This window comes from Varanus komodoensis, unplaced genomic scaffold (genome assembly GCF_004798865.1).
Source record: "Varanus komodoensis strain SLA01 unplaced genomic scaffold, ASM479886v1 scaffold70, whole genome shotgun sequence".
Classification (NCBI taxonomy): domain Eukaryota; kingdom Metazoa; phylum Chordata; class Lepidosauria; order Squamata; family Varanidae; genus Varanus; species Varanus komodoensis.
In genome coordinates, this window is record NW_025336348.1 from 3,122,733 (window position 1) to 3,136,915 (window position 14,183).

At 37.7% G+C, this 14,183-nt stretch overlaps 1 protein-coding gene across 1 annotated transcript in view; it reads left to right on the top strand.

The window, feature by feature from the left end:
• Positions 1 to 634: 634 nt before the first annotated feature.
• Positions 635 to 14,183, top strand: part of PLCZ1 (phospholipase C zeta 1) — a gene marked incomplete at its 5' end in the record, with an annotated part of 47,319 nt that continues 33,770 nt past the window's right edge. Inside the window, 3 exons of the mRNA XM_044452167.1 lie at positions 635 to 751; positions 4,032 to 4,263; positions 13,483 to 13,684. Of these exons, the coding sequence (XP_044308102.1) occupies positions 635 to 751; positions 4,032 to 4,263; positions 13,483 to 13,684 (551 nt within the window). The remainder of the gene's footprint in view (positions 752 to 4,031; positions 4,264 to 13,482; positions 13,685 to 14,183) is intronic.

A 14,183-nucleotide genomic window follows, 5' to 3' on the forward strand; every position in this document is an offset into this window, starting at 1 on the left:
AGCCCAGAGCTAGCTGCTTTTTGTGGAAGTGCATGGTGCCGCTATTATGAAAATGAATTGTTACAAATTTAAATAATGTCATCAGTGCATTAGAGAGTCACCCCCCCTGCAAAGGCCACAAAGGTCATGCACCAAAAAGTTTGCAGCTGAACGTTTGGAAAGATAATAGGGAAACAATTACGTAGGGGCGTGACTATATACAGCAGGGTAAAATTTTCCTGAAGGAAATGTGCCTCCCATGTCTACAACGGAGCCCCTGAACAAGTGGATTTTTGAGTGTCTTAGTTGCGGGGGGGGGGGGGGGTGATCATTAAGCCCCAGTTGATTTTTTTCATATTCACTCCCCTTGCTTTCCTCTTTCCATGGGTTTTCCCTCCTCCCACTTATTTCAAGTATATATCATGCCTTAAAATTACAAAAAAAAAAAAAAAGTTTCAAGGTGTGTTAGATCATCCTTAGGTGAAAACTCTAAAATGATATTTAAATTGCTGATTTTGACAATAAAACAATATTTGAAATGTCTTAGTGGAGGTCGGTTGGTTGGTTATGTGCATGACTCACAAATAGAACTCAAGCATTAGAAAGAAATGGCTGATGGCTGATTTTCTTAACTAACTTTTCATGTACGTGGTTTTTAAGCAACATCCATGACACATTTAGAAAAGGAAAGATTAATTTTGAAAGTACCTTGGAATTGCTTAGTAAACTTGATATCCCTTTTGATTATGTTCATGTGAAATACATTTTTAAGGTGAGAATGTTTGTAATATTAAATATGTTTTAGAAGTACTATGACTCTGCTGTTATTTTTAACCAAAGTTGTAAAGGTGAATTTACTGTATGTCATATCTAGACCTGGCTTATTGTTTACTGACTTTAAATAGCACTTACAAAGTCTGTACCAGGGACTATTACTTTTTTCTGAACAGCGTGTTGCATATTGTTCAAGCTAAGTAATTGTTATTTAGTAGTAGTAGCATCAGCAGGTAGTAGTCATGAAAAGAGTATGGCACAATTTACTTATTTTCATGCTAGCACTGTTTACAGTAGCCAACAGCTCTGGGATACTACTGTGTCATTTTGTCTAATTTGATGCAGTAGCATCATACATTCAACTTCAGTCTAGCATCTTTCAAATTACATGTAATTTAGACTTCCAAATGGTGAGCTGCCCATTTTATATTCTTTTTGTTGAAACAGCCATGGAGGATGTGGTATGTGAATCAGCACACAGGGAAGAGTTAAACATTCCCCTGCCAAAATTGTTACTGCCAAGGATGTGCTGCTCCAGAAAAGTGCTGCCCAGCTGCTGCAACAGGAAAAGGCAGTTTGGGCTCAGTTTGGGTGCAGGTGCCCTAAGAGTTAATATTGCAATAGTTGAGATAGCAGTTTTAAGCTGGGATGAATGTTTGCTATGTCATCTTTTCTGGAGGGTAGGGACACAGTTGACATTACCTTGGCTCCAAACCAGATCACTCTCCTGAAGCTGCTTTGAGGTACATGGTCAACACCTTCATGGTTTACAGCTGTCCAAAATTTGAGGGGTTTCAGTGTAATGTATTAGTCTGACTTCCATGCATCATTTTTCATCAGCATGCTTCTTTATGAATGTCCTACTAGTCTGACAAAGACTATGGGTGAAAACCAGTGTCACACAGTTAGCTCACAGAACAGGACTGTATCCTATCTACCTTTGCAGCCCCTCCTGTATCATCAAATGTGCTACAGAGGGCTCTCCAACCAGCTGTAGCACATTTTGGGGGTGCATTGAGATGGCTGAAGAGGAGAGGGGGTATTGCCCACTTTTTTGCTGATGGAAGCAGTTCTATCAGTAGGAAGACTTCTTTGGCTACTGTCCAATATATGCAACAAGTTAGGAATAGTATATTTTGGTTTCATATTTGTATAAGAGAATGTTTCTGTTAGAGGTGTCTTTTTTCCTTTACATTTCATATTGTAAGTGTTGCGGTAGAAGTCTGTTATACAATTCCTTATTCATTTTCTTCCAGTCTCCTACTGAATGTGACAAAAGTAACAATGTATCATTATTTAATACAATACACATATTTCTATAGCTTGTTTACATAAATATATTTTATAACAGCTGTCAGTTGCTTAGATGAAATAGTTAAACTGAACACTAAAGGAAACATTTTACTTAAATCTTTTCAAATGTACTTCTTTCTGTACCCCTTTTGTAAAATAAAAATTATAATAAGCACATTAAATATTTCCCCCAGTGGTAGAAACCTTTTTATGTGTTGCATGCTTTGAGCTAAGATCTTCCTTGTGTGACAAACCCAAATAAGTCACTTTGTTTTGCCTCTTGAGAATTGGAATTTTTAATTTTTTTCAGTGGGATTTCAGCTAGATACTTTTTTTTGAAGTAATTAGGGGTCCTTTATTTGAGAATAATTCCAAGTGAGCTCAGTAGGCATTATTTTTGAGTCAGGAATGCATGGTTTTCCACTGAAAATACCTGATGCATTTTTAAATGTTTTTTATAATTGTGGGAGTAAATTTTGCACTGAATGGTGGTTGCTCTGACAATGTAAACCTATTTTACTGTACATAACTTGCCTTTTTTCTTCTCAGAAACAGCCACACCTCCAGAGAATTCCCTGACCCAGTGCATTTTTCCAAGATGGTAGAATGTGTTCATGAAGTGACTTAGTATATGAAAGCTTATGTTATAATGTATTTTTTTTAGTTTTAATGTACACAGGACTCTTTGTTTTGTTGCTGCAGACTAGCATGTCTCACTCTCTGGAAGTGGTTCTTAATGTAGATGCTTTGGAGGGAGTAGACAAATACAAATGTGCTGTAAGCAGTGTGAAGCACCTATGGCAAGTTATTTCATTTAATCTAAAACAAAATGGAAACAGTAGTCTAAGTTACCTCTTATACAATTCCTTTGGAAAGCAGATGAAAGGATAGGAGCATATGGACCTTCACATAGCCTTAAAGTGCTGAAGAGGAAAAAAGACTTGTGTTAATACCAGTCTAGGGGTCAGACTGCCAGGATTTATTAGCTACTACACTTGGCCCAATCAAGATAAACACCAGAATTGTCATTTCTGACAACTCTCTGTAAGATGGTTACTTTGGATTTTCAAACTCCAAAGTAGTATCACCAACTTTAGCTGCAGTAGTTTTGAATGAGTTGAATAAAAAACTGTGATGGAAGTTTTACTTGACAGAAACCTTAAAAATTATGAGATGAGTTTAGTCTAGCTTCAGTCCTGTCCAAAAGCATACAGGTATGCTTGGCTATATCCATGAGTTGTAACAGGCATGACCTTGAAACTTACAAAACATTTAATGGCTAGAAAGGGTTTACTACAGCCTTGCAAATAAAGTTAAAATTTCATTTGCAAGGCTGTGGTAGGCCAGAAACATATTTTCACACATAGCATGTTCATCATTTGCAACATGAAAGAAAAAAAACCCTTTAGTGACAGTTTTATGATGGCTTGCCTTGCAGAGTCTTTACAGGTCTGCTTTGCTGCAGTCCAGAGATGTAATAGCTACAGTGTTTTACCTTACATTTCATAATGTCTGAGTAAAGCATTTCTATTGAGAAAAGTTCAAAATACTCTTTCTCTAGCCTATATGATACTTCTCTGTTTTTGATCCTCATCATCCCAAAGGCCTATTCTGCTGGATTATAAGATCTGGAAATACTGAAAATTCTTTCTGTGTCTTAATATATTCTAAAGGCGTATCTCGCCACTAGTCATTTTCATGCCTTGCTGCAGGGTTTTTGGAGGAATCTGACTGGCCACTGCTGGAAGCAGAATGATGGGCTAGGTGGACCTTTGGTCTGATTCAGCAGGGTTCTTCTTATGTTCACATATTTTATTTCTGTAATAGAAAAACAGAGAAAGTTTAAAAATAAAAACTTGCATTCTAAGAAATACCTGCAGGTTTCACAAAATGTATCCTTGTTTTTCTTTTTGTATTAATGGAAACATGCTGTGTATATCTTGTTATGCATCTGCCTGTACTCATTTTTTCTTCTTTTTAAGTAGGCAAGTGATTCTCTGAAGTCTGGAACTATTACTATAGAGGATTTTAGAGGAATTTATCGGGCTATAGCACACAGATGTGAAATTCATGAACTCTTCAGAACTCACTCTCCGAACCATAAAACCCTGCTATTAGAAAATCTAGTTGAATTTCTTAGAAATGAACAATTTCAGACTGAAGCTGATGAAAGTACTGCTTGTCAACTCATTGCCAAATATGAGCCCATTGAAGAAGGTACTCTGGATCTTTAATTTTGTAATTATCCTTACATAATGTATTTCTTTGTATTTGTAATTCATTGATACATAGTTTTATCTTTAAATACATGCATAATTCAGTGTAATCATATGTATATTTATTTGGAAATAAGTCCCACCAAACTTACCAGGGTTTATTTAAGTAAATGTGCATGAGAATGCCATCTTATATGACTTGTGTGAAATTATATCTACTTTGTTCTTTCTACATAATATATGATTATATGTTCAAAAGAAATAATGACCGCCCTTGAAGACGGTCCAGATACTTCAATTGGTGCAAAACAGAGCTGCCAGGTTGCTGATGGGGACTGGGCATTGTTCTCACATAACTCCAGTCCTCCGTCAGCTTCACTGGCTCCCCATTGAAGTCCGGGCCCAATTCAAGGTGTTGGTTATCACCTATAAAGCCCTTAACGGCTTGGGTCCTGGTTACCTAAAGGAGTGCTTACGTCCATAGATGCCCTCCTACCCCTTGAGATCGGCAGCAGAGGCCCTTCTCCGGGAGCCCTCCATGAAGGACATTAGGAGTGTGAGTACCCAGAGGAGGGCTTTCTCTGCGGTGGCGCCCAACCTATGGAACGCGCTCCCCAGAGAGGGTCCACCAGGCGCTGTCGTTATTTGTTTTTCGGCGCCAGGCCAAGACCTTTTTATTCAAACGTTATTTTAATTGTTGATTCTATTTATTGATTTTAACAACTTTGGCCAGGATGTTTCCATCTGTATTTTATTGTATTAATTATATTTATTTATTTGTAAGCCGCCCCGAGGCTTAGGCAAATGGGGCGGCGTATAAGTTTGCTAAATAAATAAATAAAAATAAATGAAGGAAAGAGACCAACTTCAGAAAGGATCAGCTGATTGAACAGTTTAATAGGAGGCTCAAGTCACCCATCTTGAAATTCAGGGTGATCTGTAGTAGAAACATAGAACCAAAGCAAGTCAGAGGGGGCCTTCCTTGCCATCCAGTTGGTTCCACTCATGACGTGCCTACCATGTGCATGTGCAAAGTAGTTTTTAATGTAAAACATTCAGAGAGACTGTGGCTAATTATGAACAGTATATAAAAGCTTTAATAAGCAAACAATGAAGGACAGAGGGGAAGGTACAGAAAGGAACAGAGAATTGAAACAGTTACTGATCACAATGTATTTGGTTGTATGGATCACCTGTCTGGCTTTTTCTAAATATCTGCCACTAAATTTGGTGATTTTGATATCACAAGAATAAGTTTGTTTCCCTTTGTAAAAATTAGGTTGTTTCATATCCAGCTTCTTGTATGTTTTCTACCATTCAGTTCAGTTGTACATACAATTGATGGCTTTGTCTTGGAAACCTAGACTATATCACTCAGCCCACCTAAACTTCTCAGTAGAGAACCAATATAATTTTGCATTCTCTTCCACTCAGAACTCCTCAGCTCTCTGTTGGCATGAGCTACTACTACGTTTCAGTCTCTGGGATGTTGCTTACAGTACATTTAGTGGTTTAGTACAGATTCCTTTGTGCAATATATGTTAATTTTAAACATTTTTTTTTCCTGTAAAGGGTTTATTATCAGTGGCATCTAACTCTATGTATACACAAAACAGATTTATAATCTAGATCGTGATCTTTATTGGAGAATCAGCTTTCAAGGAGTAGAAGTTCTTAATTTTTTGTACTGTCTAGTTATGTTAGATTCCTGAACTTTGGTATTAAGTATAGAGAAAATAAGTGGATATATTTTACCTCAGAATCCAGTAGCCATTCTTTTGGGTTTTAGCCTTAATAATTGAATACTGTGATGCAGCCAGAATGCCAATTGCAAATAACTTGAAGGAAAACAACAGCAATACAGCTCAAATAACTGAAATTTTGGAGGGATAGTTTTATAGAATATAGATCAAAGACACTATTATTATTATTACTATTATTACTATTATTATTATTATTACATTTCTATGCCGCCCCTTGCCGAAGCCTTGGGGCGGCTTACAACACAATAAAATACATTGAAATACAATAGAACATAATAAATTACCATTAGTGAAACAGGGTAGTTTTATCCATCTGAGTGTATATTGATGAGCAGGGAATAAATTCTTTAATTGGTATTGTAATGCTTTGCAATGTATTTTTTCAGTTAAACCTTATGTATTATTTAATTTACTCTGTTTATATTTTTATAACTATGAAAATGCTAAAAGTGTTTCAATAGGTAATACACATGCTGGTCATACACATTTATGTATTGTTTGGAACATTTATGCGCCATCTCTATAAACAAAAGGTTATCAGCAGTGTACTTAGCAAAATCTCATCTCATCTGACTCCTCCTCCTCACGCCTTTGGACAGTAAAAGTTCTGTGGTTGTTTTTAAATATAGATTTGCAGTCTTAGGGGGAATGAAGACCATTATATCCCATTGTAGTGTAATGTATTAGATATTACAGAAGTAGTTACCATGTTGTATTATTTTATGTAATCTGCCTTTGGGAGTTTCTGGATCAAAGGTGGGATAGAAATTAGGTTAAGTAAATGTGCACCAAATACTGTAAAACATTTAATGCTAAAGATTTCACTTTTGTTTCATCTGCACTCCTTGAACAGGATGCTTCTTGAGTTTTGGGGGCTATAAATTTGTTTGCATGTAATGCTAAACCATACCTTAGCATTACAAGAACAAGCCTCAGTGAGGTTTAGGGTTGTTCATGAGGAGCTATCTGGGAACTTTTGTTTGCATTTGATTCATTACCACCTGATGTTTCATTTGAACTTGACAAACTGGTTAATCTTAACTATAACTTTTTGCAGCACGACAGTTTCAAACAATGGGGTATGAAGTGGGCTTGTTTGAACACGCTGAAGTTAAGATGAACTGCACATTAGCATTTGGATGACATGCTGTGCTGTGGTTAATCCAAACTGACGAAGACCTACTGGGAAGGTGTGTCTGTGGGGCGGTGGAGTCATGCAGTAGCCTAGGGCTTGCTGTAGCTTGGCTTCATTACACTGAACTATAGTTATGTATTATATATCAACCCTTTCAATATCAGCAGCCCCTAGTTCTTGGGCTCTTAGCAGAAGAGGCTCTTGGAGGCTCAGGCCTTTTCTCACCCAGTTGTTGCTGCTGTTGGATCTGGTCCAGACACACATCCTGATATATAATTCATTAGTAGTCTGCATCATAATGGAGTCTGACATATATTGCAAGAGGCTGTCCCAAGTGAAATGAATTTATCTAAGTGTTCAACAACATATGTATGCTAGATTAAACAAAGGCTGGTGTAGTAGCGGAGTTGTCTTTATTTGTAATATTGAAACCCATTGTAGACAGCTATTTATTAATGAGTTAATTAAGGATTAGAAAGCAATTTACACACTAAGGAGGGATGTAAATGATAATGCTTCAGTAGTAATAGCCCAAGTTAATATAGTTAAGAAGTATGCAATTATTATTTTAAAGTATGAGAATCCATTGACTTTTTGAATCCTTTAATGGGATAAGGGGACTAAAAGTATGTCTCTAATGGCAACCAAAACCCTTTCACTTTTGGATACTGTGAAAGTAATCAAGTATAGTATAATTAGGACAGAACATTTATTCCTCTGGTGCCACTGTGCACCCTGTCAATTCTATATAGGTAAAATGTATGTGTATTGTTTATATAGATTACATTTCTATACTACCCAATACGCATAGCTTTCAACATGGTTCACAAAATGAAGAGTAATAACATAAAATGTAAAAAACATTAAACCAGTTGGAAAATCAAAACAGTTTGGAAACAGAAGGATTATACTGTCTCATGGAATTACAGGTAAAACAAGCTAGTAGGGACACAATCTTAAGGGTTGCTCATAACCTTTCAAACGAAGGACAATTATGGGCATCCTATGCAGGGCTGGAGGAATGCAAAGTGGCTTCCTGCCTTCTGAAGCAGGTTAACAGCTGTTTTTGTAACTGGTGATTTAGAGTAGGAGGGTAAATCCCTACTTGTGATGTCAGAGCAGCAGCTGGTGTGTATTTTTCTACGTTACCTCTGTTGAGAGGGCACTCATTGCATGGAATTCCAGCTCCAGCATCACAGCTGGGACTTAGAAAGATCCTGGGACTGTCTAGACACTGTCTATGTGCTATAGGATTACTAGGTTTGTTATATATCTGCCGGCAAGAGCAATGGGTTACACTGCCCATTCAAGAAGCTATTTTTGCTTTGCTTTTTAACAGAAGAGTGCTATACAAAATGGTACAAAATGCATATTTATATGTAATAGTTATAGGCTGCCTTATGGGGGACATCCTAATGCAGAATAGATCACTTTTGCCATGCCAGTCTATTTTGATACAAGGGACTCCTAACCACTCTAGCTTCTCTAGTTTTTGCTAAGTCCAGGAAAACTCCCAGATTGGTCCTGCAGACAGATTGTAACCCTGTCTGGCTGCACGCTTCAATGCAGAGTAGTCTCCCTAACTGTTCTAGCACTTTGCAAAATAGACTGTTTCCTCTTGGACCAATTCACAGTTGGGTTGCCTTTACATAGTACTGAACCCAAGCTAAGGTTTAGAAAGTCTGATGCTTCATGCTTCCCATCTACTATAACAAGATCTTTTTTGTAGCTGCTACTTGTAATTAAATACACATATATTCTTTCCTGTTCACTATATGTGCAATTATATGAACATATCAGACATTTACATACATTTTATGCCCTAAATTACAGTCATTAATAACAAAGTGGCTATGATCTTGGATGGGTAGCATGACCACTTGCCGGGATTGATTTATGATGTACTAGGTCATATGCTTGTGGTTTCATGAAGTGCTACCCATTTCAGAATACCCACCACACAGTTTTTGAATAGAAGCTTTCTTGGTATAAGTTGAATGTATTCTGAAAGTTAGGTCAAGATAAGATTGACTGATGTTGTTTTTTAAGTGTACAAACACATACAACATTCTATTTTGTACATTTGATGCAGTTTATCCTGGCCAGAGAGGGTGGGAGAAAATGTGTGTCTTGGGTTTTTTGGACTTGAAAGGTCATCTTGGTACCCAGAAGTTCACTCATTTCCTGCACTACTACATTAAACAATCTCTATTAAAATACAGAATTACACCAATGGGATTTGGGAAAAAGTTGCCTGGGTAGGAAAGATCCATGTGATAGATTCTACCTACAGAAGCATAGTTTTTTTGTAGATAGCAGCTGCATGGAATAGGCCTGCAAGGAAACTACTTCCATGCATCTGTGGGAGCCAAAGGCAGATTCTCAAAAGTAGCATTCCCATTAAAGGAGCCAAAATGGGCAGATCATTTTTCTTTTCTGATCTGACAGTTGCAGCACTGAGTTGAAGCAGCTAAAACAGCATTTTGTCCTAGATGTTTAAGGAGGTGTTGCTAAGTACTGTCATGCTTTGGGTCCTACTTGATATTTAAATATCACATGATATTTTATTACTGCTTTTTCACTGGCACACACTCAAGTAGGTGCTAGGGACCTCATGGCTTTCATGCATTTGAAAGACTCATAGTTGGTTCCATTGCCCTTGCTGCCGTTCAGGACCTGAAAAAAACAACCTCATACTCGTTCTGTGCTAGGTAGGTTAGTCTCCTGAACATTCAGAACAGTGACGTTAGTGCATGTTCTGCTTGAAGCACTGGCCAAGGGGAATGAGGTACCATACTCTGCTTCTAGAAGCTTTGCATTCCAAATGTATGTTCTGTTGCCACTTTGCAATAAAGCAAAGAATTGGGTTATTTAATTAGCTAAAGCCTGCTTGTCCCAGGGACTCACATTCAGAACAGTGTTTCTCCTTGAAAAGGATGGTTTCTTCCCAAAGGGCTTGCAGAAGTAATTGGAATCAAAGGGAAGAACAGAAGTAAAGATAAAATGTATTCTATATAGAAATAAAGATGGCTAAGCACTTTGCCATGCTGTGAATACATACTCTCCCCTCCCTTTTACAGCTCTTTAGTGGTACCATCTCCCCCTTCTCAAGTTCCCCAGTCCCAAACGTAAGCTTGAATATTAAATGCAATAAAGGCAAAGCTTGTTGTGTTCCCACATGTTAGAAAATCACTCAAATATCTTAATTTGATCCCTGAGAATTGTGCTTTTTAAATAGTCACCATTATTCAACTTAAGAGGAAAAATTACATCCTGATCCTAAACACATTACTTGGATGTTGGTTCATTGATTTCAAGATGATATATGTTTACTTTTCATTCTGTGCTGGTTCTCAGCATTCTGTAACATTCTAGTTTGTCCAAAGATTACAGTCCAAAGTGGGGCTATGTAGATGTACTGCACCTAGGAGTACTGGCTTCATTCTTAATGATGCTCCACAGTGCACCCTCTTTTACTTTGATTTATGTGAACAGTTTCCTTATGAAAAAAAGTTCTGTGTGGTCCTCTGTTTTGATGAAAGTGAAACTCGTTTTTTAAATATGGCAGGGATCCCATGAGGATTATTATGAGCAAAATTTATGTACATGCCAAATACAGGAAGACAATACCCTTATAAAAAATAAAAGTGAATGCTGTGTGTTATTTAAAGAGCAGCAGATGTTTTCAGTGATCCCTATTTTCCTTTCCCCTCAGCTTTCTTTTACAATAAAGGACAAGTTTTAGGCCCAACATGTTCTTTGGACTCAAAACATGGGCATTTGGGTGTCAGATACAATTAAGAGCTAGAAAATGCTCAGTGGCTGCAAGAAACCAAAACTGTCACAAAGAAGATATAAAGATGAAAACTATCACTATTTTAGAATTAGAGGGCATTATGCAGCTAATTATAAGTCAGTTTTTAGCACCATTGATAAGCACATGAAACGTACAGTTTTAAGGTTGCAATCACAGGCACACTTACTAAGGAATACATTCTGGCAAACCCAGTGGGACTTCTGCATGAAACATGAATTGGCTTATCTGGCACAAGTGCTTAAGTATTACTTAATCAGGCCAATTTAGAAATAAATATTTAGACTCAGAGTTGGTAAACTGGTGGCCAGACTCCCAAGCAATTGTATTTGCATCCTGGTACCAAATTGGAACCATAGTCTGATGATGTGTTTGTCCAGTTTAATAGGAAAATTGTTGTACCAACAACAGCAGCAGCAAAAACAATCCGTACATAACACGGCATCTCTTGGAGTGTGTGTCAGGCTGTGCCCTGGTGCCTGTGGTTCATAAATCTGTGCTGATGTGCTGCATTTTAGTTTAGTGTATTGATTTAGCATTTACTGTTTCTAAAATTTGTGATCAGTTTTTGTGTGTGTGTTTATATAGAAAAGCAGAATATATATTATATAAAACCAGTACTCCTAGTGATGGAAACACCAGGGGTGCAAGTGTTTACCCATTACTCATGACCTTTGAATGTCATCTTTGAAGGTTCATAGCATTTTGTAATACTTGGTTTATGTACAAATGTACAAGTCATCAAACAGGTGGAAATTCACAGCATTACCATCCAAACAGATATTTGGAAGGCTGTCACATAGAGGAAGGCCAAAATCGCTTGATCATTCCAGAATGCAGGACACAGAATAATGGTCTTAAGTTACAAGAAGCCTGATTCCAGTTGGCTTTAGGAAAACTTCCTGACTGTGAGAGGATTATGTCAGTGGAGCCAATTACCTAGGGAGGTCATGGGCTCTCCATGCTGGAGGCATCAGGAAGCTTTAACTTGGAGTCCTGCAATAAGCAGAGGGCTGGACTTGATGGCTTTATAGGCTTCTTCCAACTCTGCTGTTCTAGGTTTTGATGGTTCCTGTCAGAATTCTTGGGGTGGAGTGGTGTTGTTTCCTGAAAGCAAAGTGAGCTGTCTGACCTCAGCCTGATTTTGTGTGAATCTGCCCCTTAACTGCAAGTATCTGCTTGCTTCTGTTTATTCTCACTGGCCTCTAGATTAGCTCATTCCTTAGGGAGAGAAAGATACACCCTCTTCAAGAACAGCCATGGCTATTGTGGAGGACAGCCATAAGTCAGATAATTTACACATATGCTAGGTTGAGCTTATTCATCTGGTCTGACTCACCCTAGCAGTCTCTTTCACATCTATAGACTCAGGGTGGTGGTGGGAATCTTTGAGAAATCATTCAGCCTACAGTAAACTGAAGTTCTTATTGCTAGAAGGCAGCAACTTCATTATGGAGCTTCACTAGTTATGAGGGTGTCATTTTATGCAAGAATTTACTACTGCCTGGAGAATAAAATGGTTCCTCGCAATGCAGAAGAGATTGGCTGTCCATACCCTGTCTGATCTATTAGGACTTGGGCTCTTTTTACAGGCAATAGCTCTTCATCTGACTCAGGAACCATTGGATGTGTATATAGACATATGGACTGAATTTATATGAAATTTCTATCCCACATTATCAGTTGGCTTACAATAAACAAAACTAAAAACAAGAAATATATAATAGTAAAAATCAGGAAAGCAGGTGTAGAAAATAATAAAACCTTCAGGTAAAATCAATTAAAACTGTAAAGGGCAGTTAAAAAGCAAACTGTTTTATAGTCATTGGAGAAAAGGGCAGACATTGCCAGATGCTGCAATTGCACAGTTTGGTTGCCATCACTAAGCAGGCCCTTACTCTGGTCATTACCCATTTAATTTATAACACTATTAAAAATTATTCTGGGCCATGCCAAAGGCTTGTCTTGTTCAATATCTTATTTCCCGCAGTAGCAAGTGCCTTTGGAAAGACAATGAGCAGGACATAAGGGCAATAGCTCCATAATGCAGCTTTACTGCTAATGGGTTGATTGCAAAGAACATCTGGCAGTGGGATTTTAAAAATATATGTACTAAATTCATAATAACCCCAATTAGCAATCTGATAAGTGCATTCTGTGCCACTCTGAATTTCTGACCATTCTGCAAAGGCAGCCCAGTGTATAACATGATACAGTAGTCTAGCCTGGATAGCTGTGGCTGACCATGGCATGAACCAGCCACAATTTGTGAAATATGCAAGTCACCTTCTGAAATGATGCAAATGTTGGATGATACTATGCGCTGACTAAATAATTTACCTTACATCATTCCTTTCAGACAGAATATGAATTGTATGTAATATCAAAAAGAACCCAAACCTTCATACGTGAATTATTCTGAAATATTTTCAAATTTGTGTTAATTCTATGTGTAACCATGCAAGAAATCACTTTTCTGTACATCTTCTGTAATGTTCTGGCTTTCAGCAAAGAGAAACAGTGAGATGACATTTGAAGGATTTCTAAGATACATGACTTCTGAGGACTGCGCATTATTTAAAACTGAGCACAGAACTGTTTACCAGGATATGACCCGTCCATTAAATGAATACTTTATTTCATCCTCGCACAACACGTACCTTATATCTGATCAGCTAATAGGGCCAAGTCACCTGTGGGGCTATGCAAGGTACCTGCATCCATTTTAACTAAACTGATTATTAAATAGAATAAGTTAAGTAAATGTTTCCTAGCATTCTGTTTACAAAAGCAAAGAGACATGACAGAAAGTACATCATGCTCAAAAACACAAACATAAAGCAAAGCAAGATGCAATTTATTCTGACAGATTAATAACTGAGTTTGCAACCTGGGATTTGATCTGGAGTAAAGGATATACATTTCTAAAATAAATGGTTTCTTATTCAGTAATTAATAACTGAATAGTGATACGAGTTTTGCATGTAATCTGTGCTCCTAAAAGGGGATGGTGGGATTGTACCACCTCTCCCCACACTCCTTTACACTACAATGTTGGAAGGGTGCCCACAACAACAATATAGGTATCCCCTATATTTTAGAACATAGGGTGGGAAACTTGGACAATGCCTCAATTCCTCAGTGGGGATTAGGGGCTTGTGATTGTGGCAGGGGGGTGGGACAGACAGGTCAGTCCTGTTGTGTTTCCT